The 24,699-nt window shown below is 29.8% G+C and overlaps 1 protein-coding gene across 1 annotated transcript in view; it reads right to left on the bottom strand.

Moving 5' to 3' along the window:
* Positions 1 to 24,699, bottom strand: part of LOC129907272 (focal adhesion kinase 1-like) — a 237,538-nt gene that overhangs the window by 74,374 nt on the left and 138,465 nt on the right. Inside the window, exons 11-13 of the mRNA XM_055983392.1 lie at positions 2,193 to 2,487; positions 1,877 to 2,134; positions 1,692 to 1,824 (exon numbers count right to left, since the gene is read on the bottom strand). Of these exons, the coding sequence (XP_055839367.1) occupies positions 1,692 to 1,824; positions 1,877 to 2,134; positions 2,193 to 2,487 (686 nt within the window). The remainder of the gene's footprint in view (positions 1 to 1,691; positions 1,825 to 1,876; positions 2,135 to 2,192; positions 2,488 to 24,699) is intronic.

Below are 24,699 nucleotides of genomic sequence, written 5' to 3'. Positions count from 1 at the left end.
GATAGAGATGGCCTTCTCAAAAAAAATATCGATATTTTGTTGAATAGAAATATCGCAATATCGATTCATTTTCAAATTAACGCAAGGGTGTAATTTACCGTACATTGACATTCTTACTTATGAGAAATTATGAAATGAAACTGTCTTTATAGTTATATGACAATTTAAATGTATGAAGTATGCGTTGCGGAAAATCTCCGCTCCGATGGAATACCTCGCTAGGGCAGGATGCCTCTTGAGTCAAGGACTCAAATTTGACATTTCTCTTTTGATTTAAAATTTCTTGTTGTTGTATTGCACCAAAAGCAAAAAGAATGAAAGAGAATGTTGAAAAAAGAAAAAAGAGAAAAAGAAACGTCAAAAAAGAGTTGCAGAATTTCGACCTACGATATAGGTACTCTCGGTCGGATATTTTTTTTTTAATCTTTTTTCTCTTTTGCACTCATTAGAAATGAGGCGCGCCTCTTGAGGCTTCGTGTAATAGCTGACTCAAGAATAAAAGATCTCACAACAAGCAACACCATTGACCTAATGACAATCTTATAAGATATACATATGTAAGTAAAAAAAGAAAGAAGTAAAGCATCCACTGATACAGAATAAAACAGAGAATGGGATAAAAAATAGTATTTCTTCATACTAAGCTCTGTCGACAAGGCTAAACTTGAAACAAAAAAATTAATTAATATATTATATACACCATCCAAAACTTTCTGACCTGTAAATTAAATATTGAACAAAAAGGGATCTCATTGCTGTAGGCATTTTTGATAAAGCAGATTACTGTAACCCTTCTATCCATTGCCGATCGTCATATGTACATATGTATATTCAAACGTAAATACACTGGATTATAAAGTGGTAATGTGGTGTTTTGTAACCCCAATGACAACCGGACCTGAACAACCTGAGTTAAGAAGCTGTCAACAGAATTAAAATTTTAAACAAATACAATGACAATTAACTGTAAATTTAGTTAAAAAAAAAAAATACAATGTAAAAACGTTAGGCCCCTTTTGTGCCAACATAATACTAATATAATCAATGTAAATTTTAAGATAACTAGCTTTAAGCAAATTGTATATATGTATATAATTACTGTTTAATAAAAATATCGTATTGTTTTGTAACCCGCGAAAAAACTGGTCATTGCAAACTCAAACCCACTCCAAAAAATTGCTGTTTGCATTTGACTTTTTTCACTGAAAGTTATAATATTTAAAGATACCGAGCAAAGCTCACTTAAAATGAATTACTAAATTTACGATCAAACGAAAGAAAATATCATAAAGAACATATTGTAGTTTGATTTTCTGTCTACGAAATACTAGAGCACAGATATGTATTAGAATCGAAATAATAAAAAAAAAATGCATTTTGGTACATAACTACGCTTAAAACAATGGTCAAGTGGTGAGAAATTAATTTTAAGCCTTTTAAATAATTCCCTATTGATTCATGACTGGAGTATCAAGCTAATATCTTAAATGCCAGCAATATCAGTGTAATCTCATTCATGGACATGTCAGTAGTTCAATGAAAGTTTTTTGAGTTTCAATGCGCATTGGGATTTTTCAAACAATCCAACTAGTTTTGCCCAAAAGTGGCTACAGAAATGAAAGCCCCATTAAGACTATAAATATGCATATATTCGAAAATTCACATTACACAAGAAAACATCGCTTACTTACTTTTCACTGTTTGCTTTTAGAAATGCCCGAAGTTCACCATGCTGCGCCAACTCCATAACAATCCATATAGGAGCGCTACTACATATTCCAATGAGCCGAATGATATGAGGATGATCAAACTTCTGCATTATATCTATTATAAAACTAAAATGAAGACAGTGTTCTTTATCGAAAAAATCACTTACAAGCTTCTTGAAGAAATGTTTCCGTTTTTGTGAGATCGTCACTGGCTTTACAGGTTTTAACAGCGACTTGAATTGCACAAGCCTTATTTTCGTTCTGAGAATTCTTCCTCGCATTTTCTTCATAGCAGTTAACATCATTTTTTTCCCGAGTTGACTTATCTTTTATGTAATAAGTGCCAATATGCACATCTCCAAACTGTCCGATTCCAATAATATCGTTAAGAACAATCTGTGATCTATCCAGTTCATAGTTTCGAACTTAAATATTGCTCGTATTTATATAGGAAAAATTTCATAGTAAATAATTGTAAAATACCTGTAGGCATAGAGTAATCTCCTTCTTCATCAACTAAACCAATTTCGGCATAATCGTCACTCAATTTCGGAATATTTTTTTGCTGATCAATTTGCTTTGTAGTAGTTTTGATAAATTTTAAATTGGACACTACTGACTTATCATTGTCTTTTAAATTAATATCTTTACAAAATTCTAAAGAGTTGGTAGTGCTCTTACTACTTCCAGGGGAGTTTGACCGATCCCATAGTGAAATGTCAGTATTATTTACTATGCTACAATAGCCATCTACCAAATCCGCTATACTATCAGCCGTCTGAAATTAATTTTATTTTCATTATTTAAAATTGAAATGAAACAGGAACTATAGGGTTAAAAATGGTATGGTATGTTTTTAACTATTGATAAAATTTTAAATATCCTAAAAAAAAACGTGGTTTATGTTGAGAATTTTTGGGGAAATTTTGCTCTTTTTTTCTGAGGGAACAAAATTAAAATGAAAAAAGACCGATATTCTGGGAGTTCTTCGATCTCTTACAACATGTTTTAAACGAGCTAACAAGATGGACCAATCGGTGTAGATAGATAGATAGGTAGGGGCAATTCCATGGTAACTCACGTTACATTCACAAAAATTTCAATTTTTTTTTCAATTTTAATGTAAATTGATACGAAATTACTATCCATGAATGGAGCATAACTATTACTTTCATAATTAACTAAAAAAACTGTCTTTATTTTTAACATTTGCTTGGGAAAAATAAAAGTTTGATGGTAACTCACGTAACAAAAATTGGACACGAATTTTAAGAGTCCGACAGTATGAAGTTTTTATACATACAATACATTAAGATTCCATACATACAAAATTACAAGCTTTTAATATGAGTGACAAAACCAAACATTTTTTCAATGTTTGGAGGAAAAGTTTTAATATATTTAGGTAACTCACGTTACATTATTTTGGTAACTCATGTTACCTACGATTTGTGGTTCCAAAAGTAAAGAAAAGATGCATTTTCACTCAAGTTTTTTGAATCTTTTCTTGCAACTTGCATAAAGAGTTGCCGTTTGTAAATAGTAATTTGCTAATAAAAAAAGTCTGCATAATTTGTTCAAAATTCGTGTCCACTTTTTCATGGAATTACCCGTAGATAGATAAAAACAAAATTTTATTAAGGGAAATAACAACAAAAGTTGGCGGCAGCTGAGCAAAAAGTTGAGAATTCTTCAACTTGCGCTACAAGCTACAGCCACAGCTATACCATTTTATTCAGCCAGTAAATTACACTCCCGCTCTCTTTTCTCCTCAGAAGAAATTATTGAATGGAGAACAATTTGCTGACGTTTGTTTTTTTCATTTCTGTTTTGTTTGTAATATAGAATAGAATAATATGTGACAAAATGTGACGCCACAACCTCCTTAAACGGAGGTCAGGGAACCACTAAAAAAAAAAAAAACAAACCAAAGATGAAAATGTTCATAGATAGATAGATAGATAGATAGATAGATAGATAGATAGATAGATAGATAGATAGATAGATAGATAGATAGATAGATAGATAGATAGATAGATAGATAGATAGATAGATAGATAGATAGATAGATAGATAGATAGATAGATAGATAGATAGATAGATAGATAGATAGATAGATAGATAGATAGATAGATAGATAGATAGATAGATAGATAGATAGATAGATAGATAGATAGATAGATAGATAGATAGATAGATAGATAGATAGATAGATAGATAGATAGATAGATAGATAGATAGATAGATAGATAGATAGATAGATAGATAGATAGATAGATAGATAGATAGATAGATAGATAGATAGATAGATAGATAGATAGATAGATAGATAGATAGATAGATAGATAGATAGATAGATAGATAGATAGATAGATAGATAGATAGATAGATAGATAGATAGATAGATAGATAGATAGATAGATAGATAGATAGATAGATAGATAGATAGATAGATAGATAGATAGATAGATAGATAGATAGATAGATAGATAGATAGATAGATAGATAGATAGATAGATAGATAGATAGATAGATAGATAGATAGATAGATAGATAGATAGATAGATAGATAGATAGATAGATAGATAGATAGATAGATAGATAGATAGATAGATAGATAGATAGATAGATAGATAGATAGATAGATAGATAGATAGATAGATAGATAGATAGATAGATAGATAGATAGATAGATAGATAGATAGATAGATAGATAGATAGATAGATAGATAGATAGATAGATAGATAGATAGATAGATAGATAGATAGATAGATAGATAGATAGATAGATAGATAGATAGATAGATAGATAGATAGATAGATAGATAGATAGATAGATAGATAGATAGATAGATAGATAGATAGATAGATAGATAGATAGATAGATAGATAGATAGATAGATAGATAGATAGATAGATAGATAGATAGATAGATAGATAGATAGATAGATAGATAGATAGATAGATAGATAGATAGATAGATAGATAGATAGATAGATAGATAGATAGATAGATAGATAGATAGATAGATAGATAGATAGATAGATAGATAGATAGATAGATAGATAGATAGATAGATAGATAGATAGATAGATAGATAGATAGATAGATAGATAGATAGATAGATAGATAGATAGATAGATAGATAGATAGATAGATAGATAGATAGATAGATAGATAGATAGATAGATAGATAGATAGATAGATAGATAGATAGATAGATAGATAGATAGATAGATAGATAGATAGATAGATAGATATAACATAGTAATTCCAACAAGATTTATAATTTTTCGAAAAAGATATCATTCTGTAGCATTTGGGTGACTAGAGGCGAATGATCCCTTTAATTAAAAATTTCATTTTTTTTATTCTGTATTTATGGGGTAATATGTCTTTATGCATTTTTTTACAGTTTGGTATCGCAGAAATTAATTCAAAAATAACACGGTGTAACACTCAAAATATACGCGGGCGGAGACCTATCAGGTTTTGTAGAGCTAGTCGCACTGAATACGAAACGGTATTTGAAAATCCCCTAACACCCCCAAAATCTAGAGTTACGGGCAAAAAAACGGTTTTATGGACCTTCACCCATTGAAAAAATTCTAGCTTCGACAATTTTTTACCCATTTTCAATTTTTTTACAGTTTCTGATAGAAGATAAATATACCTTTTTAACAATGTATAAAACATGTAACTCGGTTAAACCATTTAGAATTTATAAGCTGTCAAAGTTCAAAAATTCCATTTTTTTCGTCATTTGCCCAACTTCGGCATCAATTTAAAGTATATGTTTTCAAAACAACATGCTATTTAAAAAATATATTCTAAAACTATTTCTGTTTCCCAATCAATCGAGGTATTTTTTATGAAAATCACTTCAAAATTGGCTTAGAAAAAAATTATTTTATCAGATTTTTCTTTTTTCAAAATATTTTTTGTTTTTATTTGTTTTTATTTTTTAATTTTCTCATAAACTAGAAGACATAGAAACATATAGTTTTCACGGTTCGATAAGGAATAAATTGAGGCAGTTTCCTATGTGAGTAATTTTTTTATTTAAATTCACGGTCTGGACAAAAAAAGTATAAAATGAATTTTTTAAATTTTTTTTTCACCTATTTTTAACTTTGAAATCGATTATTTCAAAAACTATTGGTTATAATATATTGATTTACAAATTAGAATCAAATGTACAATTTTGCTTTTCGGAAATGGTATCATTTATTACTGTAAGTGTTGCCGTTGTTTTTTAATAATTTTTTTTTATTTTGATAATTTTTTTTTAGAAAAATGCCCCTCCCACCTAAACGGGGAGAGATAGACCCCCCTCCCAAAGAAAAAAATATTTGTATTGAGCTCCTCTACAAAAACCCGTTATCAAATCCTGGTGCCCAAGTTATCCTACTACGTGCCGAAACAACATTTTTGTCCTATTAATTATTAATAATTAAGAGAGAACAAAACATGATAAAATTTTCGTTCTTTTAGAACGACCTGAAAGACATTGGTTTGTTTCTTAGTTAGACTAAAATTTTTATTTTTTTTATTTCTATTTTGGATTGAGGTTGAATCAAACTACGGAGTAAAACTATTTTGAAAAACTAAAAATGTATTTTTCATAGAAAAAAATTAATCGAAACTGAAGCTATTTTTCCTTATGTTACAATGTTTGAACATGTATAACTTCTGCAATTATTGATACAATTCATCGAAATAAAAAGAAATAAGTACCTCAACTCAAATACTAACACATTGATTAGTTTAAGAAATTTATATTAAGTTTTAAGGTCTTAAACAACAAAAAAATACTAAAAAGTCATTTTTTCTTAACTTTTAAAAAAAAAGTGGTTTAATTTCTTTGTTTTTCAAAGTATGATTTTGATTTTTATTTTATTTAAAAGCTTAGTTTATGGACTATGGAGTAAAACTATATCTTGTTGGAAAATATTATTTTGTAACCCTCCAATCGCTTTTTAAGTAGTCCCAAAAACAATAAACTGTACTATGAAACCAGAATTTTTAGATTTTTTGTTATATTTTTTTAATTTTTTTTCATTATTTTTTCTATCAATATCAAGTTAGAAAATAAGAATTGCTATAATAGTTTTCTTACAATTAATTTTTGAAAAAGAGTCTACTTTCCATTTTTTTCCTCAGAAATTCATGGAATGCGTATGTATTGGAACTTGTAGTTCAAACAAATTCCGCTGGCGCTAGTTGTATCTCTCTCTTTATTATCTTCTATTTTGTTTCTACATGATCTCTCGCACTCGCTCTGTCGAGTGGTTGTTTGGTGGTATAAAGAATAAGATGAACTTAGGTATCTGCATTCTACATATTGTTTGTACATAGGTTTTTCCATAAAAAAGGATTGGCGCCAGGCTAAGTGCATGCAAAGTGTTGTTGTATTTTTTTCGCGAAAATGAGAGGATACAGGAAATGGATCTCTCGCACGTTTGCAATGTATGGTATCTGGTGTTGCGTGGTAGGTATATGGAATAGGATAAACGAGTTTTTTTTTGTATTCTTGTTTTTTTTTTTTTTAAACTGGTTTATTTATCTCTTTCATAAATTTATGATGTTGCATGTTAGGTATTCTTCTGAGCAACTGTATGGATATATTTTTTTCTATGAAAACAAAATTTGGAAAGACAGGCAGTCTGTAATGTTATTCGCATTATAATACAAAAATCTAAATTTTCGAATTTGACTTTATAGATGAAATTGTCTTTTTCTGTGAGTAAGAAATTGAGTTTTTATAAAACATGGAACTGTTACATAATTTGCAGCAAAATGGCGTATGAAATAAAAAATATTTTGATTAAATAATTATTTCTTATTATTAGGCAATGTTTTAGTGAAAGAATTGTAAAAAACAAAAATCAATTATGACCGGAGGAAGCAAAATACTGTTGCAAAGTCGAGATTTTTTGATAACTCACAAAAACTGCATTAAATTGAAAACCGTAAGGATTTGGGATGAAAAAGTTACCAAATTCTGAGAGCCCAAAGTTGGCCTATCTGCATATTTCGTTTGATCCATTACTTTTGGAACACCCTGTATATGAATAACAATAATATCAATTAATAATATAATATATAAATCTATGTACAAATTCGAAAGAAAAAGTTAAAAACATTCAAATAAATAAACAAATATGTACCTAATAGTTTTAAAAAATAAACGTTTTATTTGCCAAAAAAAAAAAATGTTGAAAAAATTTGTTTTTAAACTACTAAAATAAATATCATCACTAAATACTATAACAAAGAAAAAAGAGTCGATCAGATTCCTGCGCCTACGAATACTTGCAAAAGTTATATAGAATACCAAGTGATGTAGGTACATAGATGCGCAGAAAGATAGAAAAATTCAACACTGAATATCATACCATTTTTTTCTTCATAAATATACCTACCATGACTCTTGCACATAGAGTAAAACCAACGGAAAACGAAAACACAAGTGAATTCGGTTGCGCAAAGCAAAACCGCAATATACACTTGCAAGGCTTGCAACCCTTTTTTTTTGCTATTTCCTTGATGCTGATTTGTTTTTTCTACCTAAATAGACTTTAATTTTATGACTTTGGTTCTCTAGAAAGGGAAAGAGAATGCAAATAAAGATACCGAGAGAGAACTGAGTTGAGATGACGTTGAACGTGAGAGATGTATGGCGAAGAAAGGTCACTAATACACACAAACTCATTTACATGAAGTCTGAGTTCTTCATTCGGGGACACCCACTCTTAAATTGATGCCGAAGTTGGGAAAATGACGAAAAAAATGGAATTTTTGAACTTGACATCTTATAAATTCTAAGTGGTTTAACCGAGTTACATGTTTCATACATTGTTGAAAAGGTATATTTATCTTCTATCAGAAACTGTAAAAAAATCGAAAATGGGTAAAAAATTGTCGAAGCTAGAATTTTTTCAATGGGTGAAGGTCCAAAAAACTGTTTTTTGTCCGTAACTCCAGATTTTGGGGGTGTTAGGGGATTTTCAAATACCGTTTCGTATTCAGTGCGACTAGCTCTATCTACAAAACCTGATAGGTCTCCGCCCGCGTATATTTTGAGTGTTACACCGTGTTATTTTTGAATTAATTTCTGCGATACCAAACTGTAAAAAAATGCATAAAGACATATTACCCCATAAATACTGAATAAAAAAATGAAATTTTTAATTAAAGGGATCATTCGCCTCTAGTCACCCAAATGCTACAGAATGATATCTTTTTCGAAAAATTATAAATCTTGTTGGAATTACTATGTTATATTAATGTGTTGTGTTCCTTTACGCCACAAAAGAGTAAAAAAAATTACTCTGGAGTAATTTTAGTACTACGGAGTACCCCGGTTTTACTCCACATTTTTAGTCAGATTACACCTATTTGCACACGGAATTGTACACACACACTTATGAATTTGAAGTTTGACATTTAAAATTTGTTTGGAAAGTGAAAAATGCGAAAAACATTTCTTTCAAATTCTTTTTTTACTAACAAAAACAACCATTATGAGTATTTTTCTGTTACATTATGTTTAGCAAGATTTATTTCTTCCATTATTTTCGTTAGTTTTTCACTTTTTAAAAGTTTGTTTTCCAAAATCAAATTGAAAAAGAAATAAAGGAATTTTTCAGCCAGTGTTCTTCATCAATAAAAAAAATCCTATGCCAGATAAAAAAATACTATTTTTTTCTCGGCCGATGGGATATTTTTATTTTATCAAACTTAGGGTGTGTGTCAATTAGGCTGAAAAAAACCGATCAGAAGCATAATGAAAAATATACCAAAAGTAAAACTTATCAACGAACACTTTTTATGCTCAACCTGCGCACTAGAATTAAGGAAATAACGAGGAAAAAAATAAAAATTAATGAAAATATTAACATCAATTCTTTGTCAGGTAACCTCAAAAATTTTTGCAGAGTTGTAGTGAAAAACAGGAAAGCGTTTTTGTATGAAAAACGTAGATGCTATTGTATTATTTGTTTTTGGTATGAAGAAAGCATTCAATTTGGCTACAGGTTTTTCATATTCAGTCATGTACGAAACATATTGTTCAACATTTGCCAATGGTCCAAATGTTCCACTTGCTGAATATTCTGGTAAAGTAGCGGTTAAGATTTGAACTTCTGAACCAGTATAATCATTGAATAATTTCTTGTTTCCAATCTTTATCATAATTGCGACTTGCTCTGATCATTGTTTCAAATGATCGTAACCACTTCTGCCACTCGATTCCAACATTATTGTAGGGAGTAATCGAATTCTTGGATATGAAGACCTAATGGTCGAACTGAATCTAAAAAAAAAAAAATTTTATTCTGACAGACCTATATCTATTTCCTTTTTTTTTTTTTTTTTTTTCTTTTCCAGCATTTAAGCTGCTCAAACAAATTTGAGTCAAAAGCAAACTAAAATTCTGACACTGCATTTAAGCAAATTGAATGGGACTTTTATAACTATTTTCTGCATTTAAGCATCCACAATTCAAATCAACATTTTTTTTAAATCAGCATTTAAGCTGAGTCAATTAAATAAACTAATGTTAAGGATAAATTGTTTTACCCAATGAAAACAAAAAAAAAATATTTTTTTTTTCATCACACCAATATGCATACCTAAATGATTAGTCATTGTTTTGTTAGTTTACCAAATTCAATTTGTTAATAAGTTTTATTCTTCTTTATTTCGATTATTTTGTCCTTTTTATATTTCTTTTTGTCCTTCTTTTTTTTCGCTATTATGAATATAAAGTGATACCTATCTTTTTGGTGAAGTTAAGAAAGTAAACAAAATGTGTTCATCAACTTTATTTGAATTGTTTATCCAGACAGTAGTTGTATTATTTCTCAAAAGTTATCTATAAACTAATAACACTGTGCAAGTCAATATCTTAGACAAGTGCGCTGTTGACAGTATTAACACTGACACTTTTCCGTCTGCCTGGTCTTAATTTCAGCTCCAGTGTTTTTTTATTTTATTTTAGTAAATCTATCATACAAATTTTATATTTTGTGCATTAACTAATATTCATTGCATTGGCTTTTAATCTGTCCATTTACATTGTTATTTTTTGTGCATAAACCGTTCAAATCATTCATTTTAAAATCTATTATATTAGGTATTGAGTGATAATTAATATAAGTGCAAATCAGCATTCTAAATTGCACCCGTTAAAGCTTTGTTTTTTTTCTCCACCGGTGAGTGAAAAATTTGTTGTATATGTTCTGCCTCTGAAGCAAATTGGTGCTACACCAAATCAAACAATTGTATTTGTACTTTGCACGCCTACAACAACCCGCAACCCGCACCAAATATAATTTGAGTGGGAGCGTATCGGAATCCCGCTTTTTAAAATCCCGTTTTTCGAAAATCCCGAAAAAAAAAGTTTCAAAATCCCGTTTACTAAAATACCGCTTTTTTAAATCCCGTTTTCTGAAATCCCGCATTTTAAAATCCCGTCAAATCTCGAAAATTCCGATTTTTTTACAAAATACATGCTTAATTCACAAATAAAAAAATCATGAGAAATAGACAAAAAATTAGTAAAACTGATTTTTTGCCCACACACAATATGTACCTTCAACACATTATGAGAACGGTATTTCTTTTATAAAAACATAAAATGATTAAAGCCTTAAATTGAGTTCACAAGTAAAAGAAATTTCATTTATTTAAATATCAAAATTGTTGAAATGCATCCAAATATAATTTGAAATATATTTAAATGAAATTTCTTTTGATTATGTAGTGTGTACTTAATTTAAGGTGTTGTGATCATTTTGTTATTATTAATCTATGGGATTATCACGATTTGATTGTTCTTCTGAAACTTTAAAGTAAATATTAGTTTGTTAATTGATTTCTTTTTAGTATCACATTCCTTACTTTTTCTTATTTTTTGAAGTGAAAACTTCTTTAGTATCGTAGTGATTTGAAACAAGATGAAACGAAAACGCGACACGACTTCAACTTGTTATAACTTTTTTGTTTTAATAGATAGATGAATGAAATTTGTACTGTAGATAGGTAATTAAATAAATTATAATTGTACAAAGTTTCAATTAATTTCATATTCAAAATTCTGAGATAACGGTAAAAAGATGTTCTTTTCCTGCACACGTTATATCTTTTGATCTAGTGCACATACAAATTTGATTTAACTTTAATACGCATGCTGATAACATAACCTTTTATTTGATATATCACACATAACGGTACATGCTCCACAAGTTACACAATCTTAAATTGAAAAATACCTCAAAACACCTGTGGAGATCTGTTGCCGAAGACCAGCCACCCTCACCTGTGTAGGAATAGGAAGTACCGTAATCTCAGTTTTAAATTTCGAGATGGTTGACTTTAAAAAATTCTTACTTTTTTGTAGGCATGGTAGAAACATGATTGAAAAGTCAAATAAAAGGTGAAATAATAAGCTTTCAGATGATTTAAAATTCATTATTTTTAATTTATTAGGTTGTCATATAAAAGATATGGATTTAAAGGTGATAGAATAAAAAAAGGTACATTTTTTCGATTTTTATTTTATGCAAGGAAAATAATTTTTAAGGTTTCACTTCTACCACGTGTGAATTACACACATGATTTTTTTTTTATATAATATATTTTTTGTTAAAGGTTTTAATTAAATGCGTTTAGAACAATGTCTCATTTTTTAATTTGTTTAAAAATCCCGATTTGGCAAGCAAAACTAGTTGTTTTATTTTAAAAAATCGCGCGATTTTTTAAAATAAAACAACTAGTTTTGCTTGCAAAATCGGGATAATAAAAAACGGGATTATAAAAATCGGGATTTTAAAAAGCGGGATTATAAAAAGCAGGATAATGAAAAACGGGATTTTTAAAGCGGGATTTAAAAAAACGGGAATATAAAAAGCGGGATATCGAACCCAACCCAATTTGAGTACCTGTTTCTAGTGCATCGTTACAACAATTACACATTAAACCTCCAACGGAATTACCATCATCTTCTCCCACTTGCTATCGATATCAAGCTGACTGTGAGCGATTTACATATTACAATAACAAAGTTTTTTGTCTTACCTCCACCGGTGAGTTCATTTTAGTATTAGTCCAGTCAAGTTATACTTTTGCTGAGAAATAATTCGCAACTGCAATTCGTACCTAAAATATGAAAGTACACTAGTACAGGAACTGTACCCCCCATTTTCCACAAAAATGTCTGGACGACTTTGGCCGCCATTTTGTTTTGAACAGTTTTGCGGCTATCGCTTGTAGTTCGGCTAGTTTTGGTGTTAGAAAATTTCAGCGAAGGTAGTTTTTTTGTAATAGTAAATTTGTATTGAAATTTATGGTAATGACAAAAATAGAATTGAATGTGTTTTTTTTTAAATTTGTTTCGCTAATTTTAACTTTGAGATCGATTATTTCAAAAACTATTAATTTTAATAACACTATTTAAAAATTAAAATAAAGCGTTTAATTGTGGCTTTTGAAAAAAATATCTTTCATAACTCTTAGTGTTGCCGTTGTTTTTTAATATTTTTTTTAAATACACTAGCCCAAAAAATTAAGGGAACAAAAAAAATCGTGATTTTTTTTAGTGATATTCGATAGGCTGTATCTCAGTAAAAAATGATCGCATCATGACAAAATAAAAAGCATGTAAAAGCTCTATTCTTCCAGTTTTAGGATTAAATGTTAAAATATTTTCTTTCTAACGGTAAAATAGCTAAATCGTTGAAACTGTTAAAAAACAAAAATTTTCCAATTTTTGTTTGTTTTTACTTTTCTCTTAAGAAAGTGGGAAATTTTTTTCTGAAAAAATGATTATTATTTTTAAAAAGGCTATTTATTTGGCTTTAAGATTCATTTTGTTTTAAACTTCTACGATTTTTTTTAACTGCAATATAAGTCATCAAACCAAAAACCATACTTTTGACTTTGACTATCAATATCTCAACAACGGATCACTGTACAGAATATTCAAGGACACATTTAAAAATTTCATTCAATTTTCTACAAATAAATTAAGTTTGCTTTGGTAAACAAATTGTTTTCTTATTTTTTAGATTAATTTAGAAAAGCTATAAAAATAGGCATTTTTACGGTTTTTTAGAAAATTTACCGCTATTTAATTTCTATTGGTGATAAGATTGAACTGAGGCTTAATTATTGAAGCAAAATCAAATTCTTTTGAGTTTATTTGAACATTTTATTGAAAAATATCGTTTAAGTTTTAGATAAACCAAGAAAAAACAAAAAAAAAATCAAAATTAGGAAAAACATCCAAAAATGGTATAAAAAGCTTTTTTTCAAAATTTAACTTTTTTGAAAACTTTTAATTTTTCCTTGGTTTATCTTAAATTTAAACGATATTTATCAATAAAATGTTCAAATAAACTCAAAACAATTTGATTTTGCTCATTAAAAAGTTCAAAGAAGTAAGTCATTTAGACCTGCAGAAATATGGTGTTTTACTTCATCTCAAAAATTCAAACCCTCACAACAGAAAAACTGCTTGATGAATAAGTCTGAAACTTGGCATATTAATTTCAGGTGTATTAAACTTCAATAATTAAGCCCCAGTTTAATCTTATCAGTGGCGTAGATAGGGGGGGGATCAGGGGGATATATCCCCCCCATTGGGATCGATAATTGTGCAGTATAAACAGTCATGAATAAATAAGTTGAAGAAGCGCACTTTGAAAAAAACGCTATGGATTTCGAGTTCTTGATTAGCTTAAAGGTTATAAATATGGTTTACCAACTTTCGTTGCCATTAAGTCGTTGTTTCAAAGAGTGAATTTAGACTTGGTCCAAGCAATGGAGCTCGCTAAAGATTTAAGGGATCAACTAAAAATTAAACGGGCAGAAGACGACTCATTTTCGAAAGTTTTTTGTATATGGGAAAAATTAGCTGAAATCCTTGACATAGGCGTTAAACATAAGAGAATAGTGAAGCGACAAAAGAATCGTTCGAACTCTTCGGTTCAAAGTACAGTAAAGAATATTTTCGTGTTACTGTTTTCAATCTTTTTCTCGATTTCTATGTAATGGGCCTTGGAGAAAAATGTACAAACCATGAAAACACACTAGAAGGGTTTCCGGTTCTTTCTAAGGATTCTTCGTCTGAAATAGACAAAGCAGCTAAAAAATTTAATGAAACTGTTGAGTTTTACCAAAAACTAGACCACATAAAATAGAACAAAAACAATAAGATTTCCTTATAGTTTTCATCCAAGAAGGAAATAGTATTTAAACAATCGGGATTTCCTAATTGTTTTATCGACTTCCAAAAAGGAGGAGTTATTCAATTCGTCTGTACTTTTTTTTTGTGTTTGTCACCTCATAACTTTGGACCGAGTGAACCAATTTTGATAATTCTTTTTGTAGGTATCGAAAAGCTGGTGCCTGTTCAGTACTATTAGAAAAACCATAAAACCCAGTTTTGATCCATGGAAGTCGGTTTTGTTTTTTTAATAAAAAAAATACGATCATGTAGGGGATCACCTATTCCAACTTACTATAGAAATATTGGTCAAAATTTTTGTTCTAGTGCCAAGTTGGAAAAAATATGAAATTTTTACAAAAAATTTTGAAAGATTTTGTACATGAAAATAATAAGAAATCTCTATGGAAAAACCTTATTAATTGGTTTCTTCATAAAACAGTTCAATAAGGAAATCTGTTGGTATTTAGGTGGTCCTGGTCATATTTTTCTCTGTGTGAAGAATTAAAAACTCAGAAAAGATATTTGATCAGAAGGAAAAATACTTCCTCTATGAACTCATTGAAAGCGCTCGAAAGCTGCACCGAAAAAAGTTGTCCTTGTATTTATATTTTATTAAAGATATTAGCTACACTGCTGGTTTCTACGTCAACTACCGAAAGAACTTTCTCCAATTTTAAGAGAATAAAAACAATACAAAGAAGCATTATTAAAACTTAAAAAAAAAATTTGCGAACTAGATCTGTCCCCCCCCCCCCTTAGCAAAAAGCTATCTACGCCACTGAATCTTATCACCCAAAGAAATTAAACAGCGGTAAATTTTCTAAAAAACCGTAAAAATGCATATTTTGATAGCTTTTCTTAATTAATATAAAAAATAAGAAAACAATTTGTTTAACAAAGCAAACTTAATTTCTTTGTAGAGAATTGAATGAAATTTTTAAATGTGTCTTTGAATATTCTGTACAGTGATCCGTTGTTGAGATATTGATAGTCAAAGTCAAAATTATGGTTTTTGGTTTGATGACTAATATTGCAGTTAAAAAAAATCGTAGAAGTTTGAAACAAAATGAATCTTAAAGCCAAATAAATAGCCTTTCTAAAAATAATAATCATTTTATCAGAAAAAAATTTCCCACTTTCTTAAGAGAAAAGAAAAAACAAACAAAAATTGGAAAATTTTTGTTTTTTAACAGTTCCAAAGATTTAGCTATTTTACCGTTAGAAAGAAAATATTTTAACATTTAATCCTAAAACAAGAAGAATAGAGCTTTTACATGCTTTTTATTTTGTCATAATGCGATAATTTTTTACTGAGATACAGCCTATCGAAAATCACTAAAAAAATCACGATTTTTTTTTTGTTCCCTTAATGTTTTGGGCTAGTGTATTAAGTTGTTTTTTAGAAAATTGCCCCTCTCGCCTAAACGGGGTTAGATAGACCCCCCCTCCCAAAGTGAAAATACTTGTATTGAACCCTTCTACAAAATACAGTTATCAAATCTCAGCGCCATAGTTATCGCACTCTTCCCTCACCCTGTTTTTTCTAATTTTTTTATTGATTTTTCGTTCTAGTGAGGGAACGGTACGTCGGACAAAAAACCTTATAAAAGAAAAACATAGTTAATTAATAGTTCTTCAATTTTTATAACAACAATTTTTTGATAAAAGTTTAAAATAAAAAGTTATGGTGCATATAAAAAAAAGTGAGCATAGCATTTTACGAAATTCATTATAATTCCTAAATGGTGGGTTTTAGAGTAAAAAGTTAATAAATATATTTTGTTGGAAATAAAATTTACTACAAGTTTGTCTCATTACATTTTTCTCTAACACCAAAACTAGCCGAACTACAAGCGATAGTCGCAAAACTATTCAAAACAAAATGGCGGCCAAAGTCGTCCAGATATTTTTGTGGAAAATGGGGGTATAGTTCCTGTACTAGTGTACTTTCATATTTTAGGTACGAATTGCAGTTGCGAATTATTTCTCAGCAAAAGTATAACTTGACTGGACTAATACTAAAATGAACTCACCGGTGGAGGTAAGACAAAAAACTTTGTTATTGTAATATGTAAATCGCTCACAGTCAGCTTGATATCGATAGCAAGTGGGAGAAGATGATGGTAATTCCGTTGGAGGTTTAATGTGTAATTGTTGTAATGATGCACTAGAAACAGGTACTCAAAAAATCGCGCGATTTTTTAAAATAAAACAACTAGTTTTGCTTGCCAAATCGGGATTTTTAAACAAATTAAAAAATGAGACATTGTTCTAAACGCATTTAATTAAAACCTTTAACAAAAAATATATTATATAAAAAAAAAATAAGAAAAAGTAAGGAATGTGATACTAAAAAGAAATCAATTAACAAACTAATATTTACTTTAAAGTTTCAGAAGAACAATCAAATCGTGATAATCCCATAGATTAATAATAACATAAAATGATCACAACACCTTAAATTAAGTACACACTATATAATCAAAAGAAATTTCATTTAAATATATTTCAACTTATATTTGGATGCATTTCAACAATTTTGATATTTAAATAAATGAAATTTCTTTTACTTGTGAACTCAATTTAAGGCTTTAATCATTTTATGTTTTTATAAAAGAAATACCGTTCTCATAATGTGTTGAAGGTACATATTGTGTGTGGGCAAAAAATCAGTTTTACTAATTTTTTGTCTATTTCTCATGATTTTTTTATTTGTGAATTAAGCATGTATTTTGTAAAAAAATCGGAATTTTCGAGATTTGACGGGATTTTAAAATGCGGGATTTCAGAAAACGGGATTTAAAAAAGCGGTATTTTAGTAAACGGGATTTTGAAACTTTTTTTTTCGGGATTTTCGAAAAACGGGATTTTAAAAAGCGGGATTCCGATACGCTCCCACTCAAATTATATTTGGTGCGGGTTGCGGGTTGTTGTAGGCGTGCAAAGTACAAATACAATTGTTTGATTTGGTGTAGCACCAATTTGCTTCAGAGGCAGAACATATACAACAAATTTTTCACTCACCGGTGGAGAAAAAAAACAAAGCTTTAACGGGTGCAATTTAGAATGCTGATTTGCACTTATATTAATTATCACTCAATACCTAATATAATAGATTTTAAAATGAATGATTTGAACGGTTTATGCACAAAAAATAACAATGTAAATGGACAGATTAAAAGCCAATGCAATGAATATTAGTTAATGCACAAAATATAAAATTTGTATGCACTTGTCTAAGATATTGACTTGCACAGTGTTATTAGTTTATTGATAACTTTTGAGAAATAATACAACTACTGTCTGGATAAACAATTCAAATAAAGTTGATGAACACATTTTGTTTACTTTCTTAACTTCACCAAAAAGATAGGTATCACTTTATATTAATAATAGCGAAAAAAAAGAAGGACAAAAAGAAATATAAAAAGGACAAAATAATCGAAATAAAGAAGAATAAAACTTATTAACAAATTGAATTTGGTAAACTAACAAAACAATGACTAATCATTTAGGTATGCATATTGGTGTGATGAAAAAAAAAAATATTTTTTTTTTGTTTTCATTGGAGCAATAAATCCAAGATTAGAGCAACTAATTAGCAACAAATTAGCAACAAATTATTGCATACTTATTTTTTTTAATTTTTAGGTTTTTCTTGGTGTGGGTGCTGTCTTGACGCTTTGATACACAATGCATTTTGGACATGAAGGAGATGGATTTAAAAGTTGAATGAGACCTTTTTGAAAAGGAGTTGAGAGGCCCTTTAATTCGATACCATTTTTGTTGCTGTGCGTTAAATTTTGGGGAATTTAGCTTTTTTGAGAAAACTGTTGAAGTGCATTTCAAGGTCAAATCTTGCAGCAACAAATTCAAGATTGGAGCAACTATTTAGCAACAAATTACTGCGTACTCAGTTTTTTGAAATGTTGGGTTTGTTAATGGGTGTGGGTGCTATCTTGACGTCAAGATAGCACCCACACCCTTTCCATCAATTTTGAGGGGGACGGAGTGGAGCAACAAATTCGAGATTAGAGCAACTAATTAGCAACAAATTACTGCATACTCAGAGTTTGGAAATTTGGGGGTGTGGGTGCTATCTTGACGGACCTTAATTATAGAACTTAGAGAAATAATAAATACCTTAATTTAAGAAAATCAAATATACTCAATACTCTATTGTTAGATTTAAGTGAAATAAAAACATTATGGAGCAAGAAAAAGTAAATACATATATCCATAATTAATGTACTAGATGCTTCCACTTTTAAAATTGTACAAAAAAATAATATTATCGTTGTATTTGTCAAATACCCCAAAGTAAAAGGGTTAGGAAACCACTATCTAACCAGAAGCTACAATGTAAATGGTGGGAAAATTATAATATTAAGCGAAATCATTAAATATAAGAAAAAGTTTTATAAATCAGGTTGTAAAAAGGAACTCAACCACCACTATTGTAAAATCAGTAAAGAATCTATTTGTTTAACAAACCTTTTAAATAAATATAAAGCAAACTGTTCCAAAATCAAAGAACGTAATCAACCAATAAAAATAATTAACGAAGGAAATCTTGTTTTAACGGGAAACCACATTGTTAACGGAATAGAATTGTCAGGAATCAATTTGACACAATTTGAACAGAACGTGTATTAATGGCAAAATTTATCTGAATTCAGAAAACCAAATTCTAGAACATATTAAGTTAAGCAAACCAACCAACCAAATTCTAGAATTCATTGCTTCACAAGACGAGAAACTTATGTACACAAATCTTGATCATATAGAACCATTTATAACAGATCTCAAAGAACATCCCGTATGGTCGGGAATATGTATTAAGTTATTCCTTGTAATATTGATTTACTCTGTCTACAAAATAATGAAAATAATTCAAAGTTATCGCACAAATATAATCGAACAAGTCACTTGTCCAAGCACGATCGAGCAGGTCACAATAGAGATGGAAGAATTCATGGACACTTCAAGATCAAGGGTACAGCAGATGTTGAGCGCAAGATTGGGACAATCTTCTTCCGACCAAGGGGAAAGTTAACACATGGCGACCACCCAAGCCAAGCCCAAGCCAATTAATGTTTGGTGTGGTAAAAATGGCCTTTCACTTAACCCAGCTAAATGCCAAACAATTACATTCTCGAGAAAACGGGTCATTAATATTTTTGATTACTACATCTTGCAACATAAGCTTTGTCGAGTATTTAGCTTCAAAGACTTGGGTGTCCATGTTAGTTCAAATTTAGGATTTACTGAACTCATCAATTTTTAAGTAAATAAAGCGAGCTCAATGCTTGGTTTTATTAAACGTTGGGCAAAGGAATTTGATGATCCATTTGTAACTCTATCTTTGTACAATTCTCAAGTATGGGGTCCTTTTTATGAAGTTCATAAAAACCGAATCGAATTTGTTCAACACAATTTTGTACGCTTCGCTCTAAAAGGTCTTCCTTGGACCGATCCTTTCAACTGGCCACCATATGAACAACGCATTCAACTTCTTCAGATGCAAACTTTAGCACAGAGACGTGTAAAAAATGATTTAATCTTTCTTCATCAGCTTATTAATTCCCAAATTGACGCTCCTGATCTATTCACTTGTATTGATATAAATTATCTGGGTGGATCTCACCTCCTACAAAGATTTGAACCTTTGCATATCGACTTTCATAGAATAAACTGTAGTATTAATGAGCCTCTTAGTCGCATGAGTAAACTTTTTAACTTGAACCATTCATCCTTAGACTTTAATTTGACAAAAATGGGTTTAAAAACATTGTTTCGAACCAGTGCTCAACAATCGTAACTGTAAATCAATGTTTTAAATAAATTATATATGTTGGATTTTTTGTACTTATAATTTTATAACTTATAAATTTGTTTGTAATTATTTTGTTTTATATTGTGCATGTTGGAGGTTGTATTTTTTGTTTACTTACCACTAACATGCACTAATGATGAGCCTCTGATCGTAGATAATAGCTTGTTCTAAGCTTAATACATTAAAGAATCTGAAGTGAAAAAAAAAAGAAAGACAAAAAAACAGATAAATTACAACCGACGACGCTGGCAATCAGCGTCATCCGAACGTTCGAGGAGAACGAGATGACCAACAACAGGCAGTTCGATTCCTACCGTAGTGCGTACCGCACTGCTATTCCATAGTTAATATTAAGACAATTTTATCTTTGATAAATAAAGTTATATTTTTTTAAAAATAATATGCGTGGAAGTTATAAATTGTTATAGCTTTCAACTCTATCAAATATTATACACTTTGGCTAAAAAACAACCATCCCATTCAAAGAGCAATGGAACGATAGAAAGAATTCACTCCACATTGACAGAACTCATTACAATAGTCAAATAATCTACACATATGACAGACATCAAGCACGTCATGACTCTAGCTACAAAAAAATACAACGAAACAGTTCACACGGTAACAGACAAGCGACCAAAGGACATATTCCACAATTTTATAGGTAATGGTGACACAAAAAAGAAACTTCAAGCACACCAACAAAAATTGTTAGGATATCGTAATAAAAATAGGAAAAATAAAACATATGAAGTAGGCGAAACTATTTTTGTAAACAATGGACAGAGAAGAAGTAAGAATAAACCTTTATTCTAAAAAGAGAAAGTTAAGGAAAACTTAGGGAACATAGTCATAGATTCAAATAACCGAAAATTTCATAAAGATAATATAAGAAATTAAATTCACAGATGATGCTTCTTATACTGACGCAAGTCGCTTCAAGCTAAGCGCAACAAAACCGACTACACTAGAGATGAATTAATTTTAATAGAAAACAGTAAGGCCGCAGTTTACGAAAACTACGGTGGAATCTATCACGTCATCAATTTAACTTCCTACTCCGAAATATTAGAAAATAAACAAATTTTCTCGACTGTTGTTTGTTTATTTCTTTTTGAATAAAAGCTTCGATTTTTGTTTGTTATTTTGCTCTGAAAACCCCTGTTTTTTTGCATTCAAATTGTAATATCTTTCGTTCTAATTTCAACATTGAAAATTTGTATACATTTATGAAAACTGCAATAACACGGCAAGTTTTTAAAATAATAAACCTGTGTCACACCATACAAATTTTTCTCAGGGTGTTGCTCTGAAATAAAAGTAAGAAATTGAGTTTTTATAAAACATGGAACTGTTAATTAATTTGCAGCGAAATGGCGTGAGAAATAATAAATATTTTAATCAATTGATTATTTCTTTTGATTAGGCAATGTTTTAGTGAAAGAATTGTAAAAAACAAAAATCAATTATGAGAGGAGGAAGCAAAATCCTGTTGCAAAGTCGGAATTTTTTGAAATTTCACAAAAACTGCATTAAATCGAAAACCGTAAGGATTTGGGATGAACAAGTTACCAAATTCTGAGAGCCCTTAAGTTGGTCTACCAGCACATTTCGTTTGATCCATTACTTTTGGGACACCCTGTATATAACTTTATATAGGTATATTTTCAAAAATTAATGCTTTTTAAAAAGCTACATTTTTAATAGTCAAGTATTCTTGCCCTTTCATAAGGCCTTAAAACAAGTACCTACCTATAGGTACGGAAGACGTTAAGTAAAACTGCCCATTTTATTTCTCTATATTATATAGACAGCTTTTCCGTTCCTATTTTACCATTTGGTACCTACATCAATTTCAAAAATTAATTTGATTTAACGTATAAACATCTACCTACCTTTTTCAAACATATCTTACAACAACAAACATCTATTGTTATAAAATGTCTCCCATGTCCTAGCCTAGAAGAAGCCTAGACATCTCTTGAAAAAGATACATACCTACCCCCAACATTTTTTTGTAATTCTTTTCATCGCTTTTTTACACTTTAAGTCTATCACTCTAGTTTTGGAGAGATGCATTTTATTAACTACCACTAAAGGTAACCGAGAAACACAACTCAATGCTATTCAACCAATCAGGTTGCGATGCGACTATTTTTATTATAAAAACAAACCAAATACATAAATGTGTTCATAGTTAATAGGAATAATCGAGTGTGTATGCGTTGGTTTAAATTTTGACTCCGCCCCCACAGTCTGCTTTGATGAAAATAATACAAACGCACACCTTTAAATGTTTTTTCCTTAGTCGGTTTCAGACTTCTACCAAGTTATGATGTGCGGTCTCTCGCTCGATTTAAAAATTTTATGACTTCGGTACCTACATAATTGATTATAGACACACCAAGCCTAAAAGGAAAAACTTTAAAATTTAAGAAAATATGTAAGCAGGTATGCAGGTATTTGTTGATAATTAATTGCTCCAACAGATGCATTAGGTAGGTATTTTAAAGACTTTTTATCTATACCTAACTAACTTTTTTCAAAAAAACTAAAAATGCCAAATTATAGACATGAATTGAATTGATAATTAGCACCTTCCTTCTTATGCAATAACTTCATTCCCCTAAGGGTGAAGGCCCCAATCCCACATTACCGAACGTTTTCAAAATTGAAATTGAACTTAAAATCTTTGGCGCCGGGTACAAAGGTGTTAAGTCAGAAAAGGTAATTTTGAGGAAAATGAAATTGAAGTTTCAATTTTTGTGTGTAAAACTGAATATTATTATTTTGAAAAAGTAATGATGCAGAAACATTATCTATAAGATCTTTTTTAATATTCATATGCTGTTGACCGGAAAATGACCGTTCTAAAAAAAAATTGTGTTGACTTAACACTATAGAGCCATTTAGACTTCATAAATAAACTTGGTCCAAAGGTGTTAAGTCAAGAAAAATCTTCGTTTATATTGATAACAAAGCTTAATTTATAAAAGAAACTTGGAAATATCAATGTGATTAATTACCAATGTGGGAATTCTTTTTGAAATATGTAATATAATTCTGAAGAAAAATGGCTTTTCGTTTTCTGACTCTCGACTTAACTCCTTATGATCAAATTGTGAAGCAACAAATTCAAGAAATTTTCAATTTGGGTTTTCAGTGGTTTTGAATTTAAAGTTTTCCCTAAATATACAACATTTTTCATAAGACCCATAGCGACATAGGTACCATAAAACAAAAAATTGCATAACAACCCTATTTCGAAATTTTAAACTTCTTAATCCAGATAAACTGGAAGGCCCTACAAACATACATACCTACCTTACCTTGGTGGGTCTATAATAAATTATTTAGGTACCGAAGTCATAAAATTTTTAAATCGAGCGAGAGACCGTACATCATACCTTCATAGAGGTCTGAAACCGACTAAGGAAAAAACATTTCAAGGTGTGCGTTTGTATTATTTTCATCAAAGCAGACTGTGGGGGCGGAGTCAAAATTTAAACCAACGCATACACACTCGATTATTCCTATTAACTATGAACACATTTATGTATTTGGTCTGTTTTTATAATAAAAATAGTCGCATCGCAAACTGATTGGTTGAATAGCATTGAGTTGTGTTTCTCGGTTGCTTTAGTGGTAGTTAATAAAATGCATCTCTCCAAAACTAGAGTGATAGACTTAAAGTGTAAAAAAGCGATGAAAAGAATTACAAAAAAATGTTGGGGGTAGGTATCTTTTTCAAGAGATGTCTAGGCTTCTTCTAGGCTAGGACATGGGAGACATTTTATAACAATAGATGTTTGTTGTTGTAAAATATGTTTGAAAAAGGTAGGTAGATGTTTATACGTTAAATTAAATAAATTTTTGAAATTGAGGTAGGTACCAAATGGTAAAATAGGAACGGAAAAGCT

The sequence above is a fragment of the Episyrphus balteatus genome, chromosome 1 (genome assembly GCF_945859705.1).
Source record: "Episyrphus balteatus chromosome 1, idEpiBalt1.1, whole genome shotgun sequence".
In the NCBI taxonomy this organism is placed as follows: domain Eukaryota; kingdom Metazoa; phylum Arthropoda; class Insecta; order Diptera; family Syrphidae; genus Episyrphus; species Episyrphus balteatus.
Note: the sequence above shows the minus strand (reverse complement) of the source record. Positions and strands in the feature narration are given on the sequence as shown.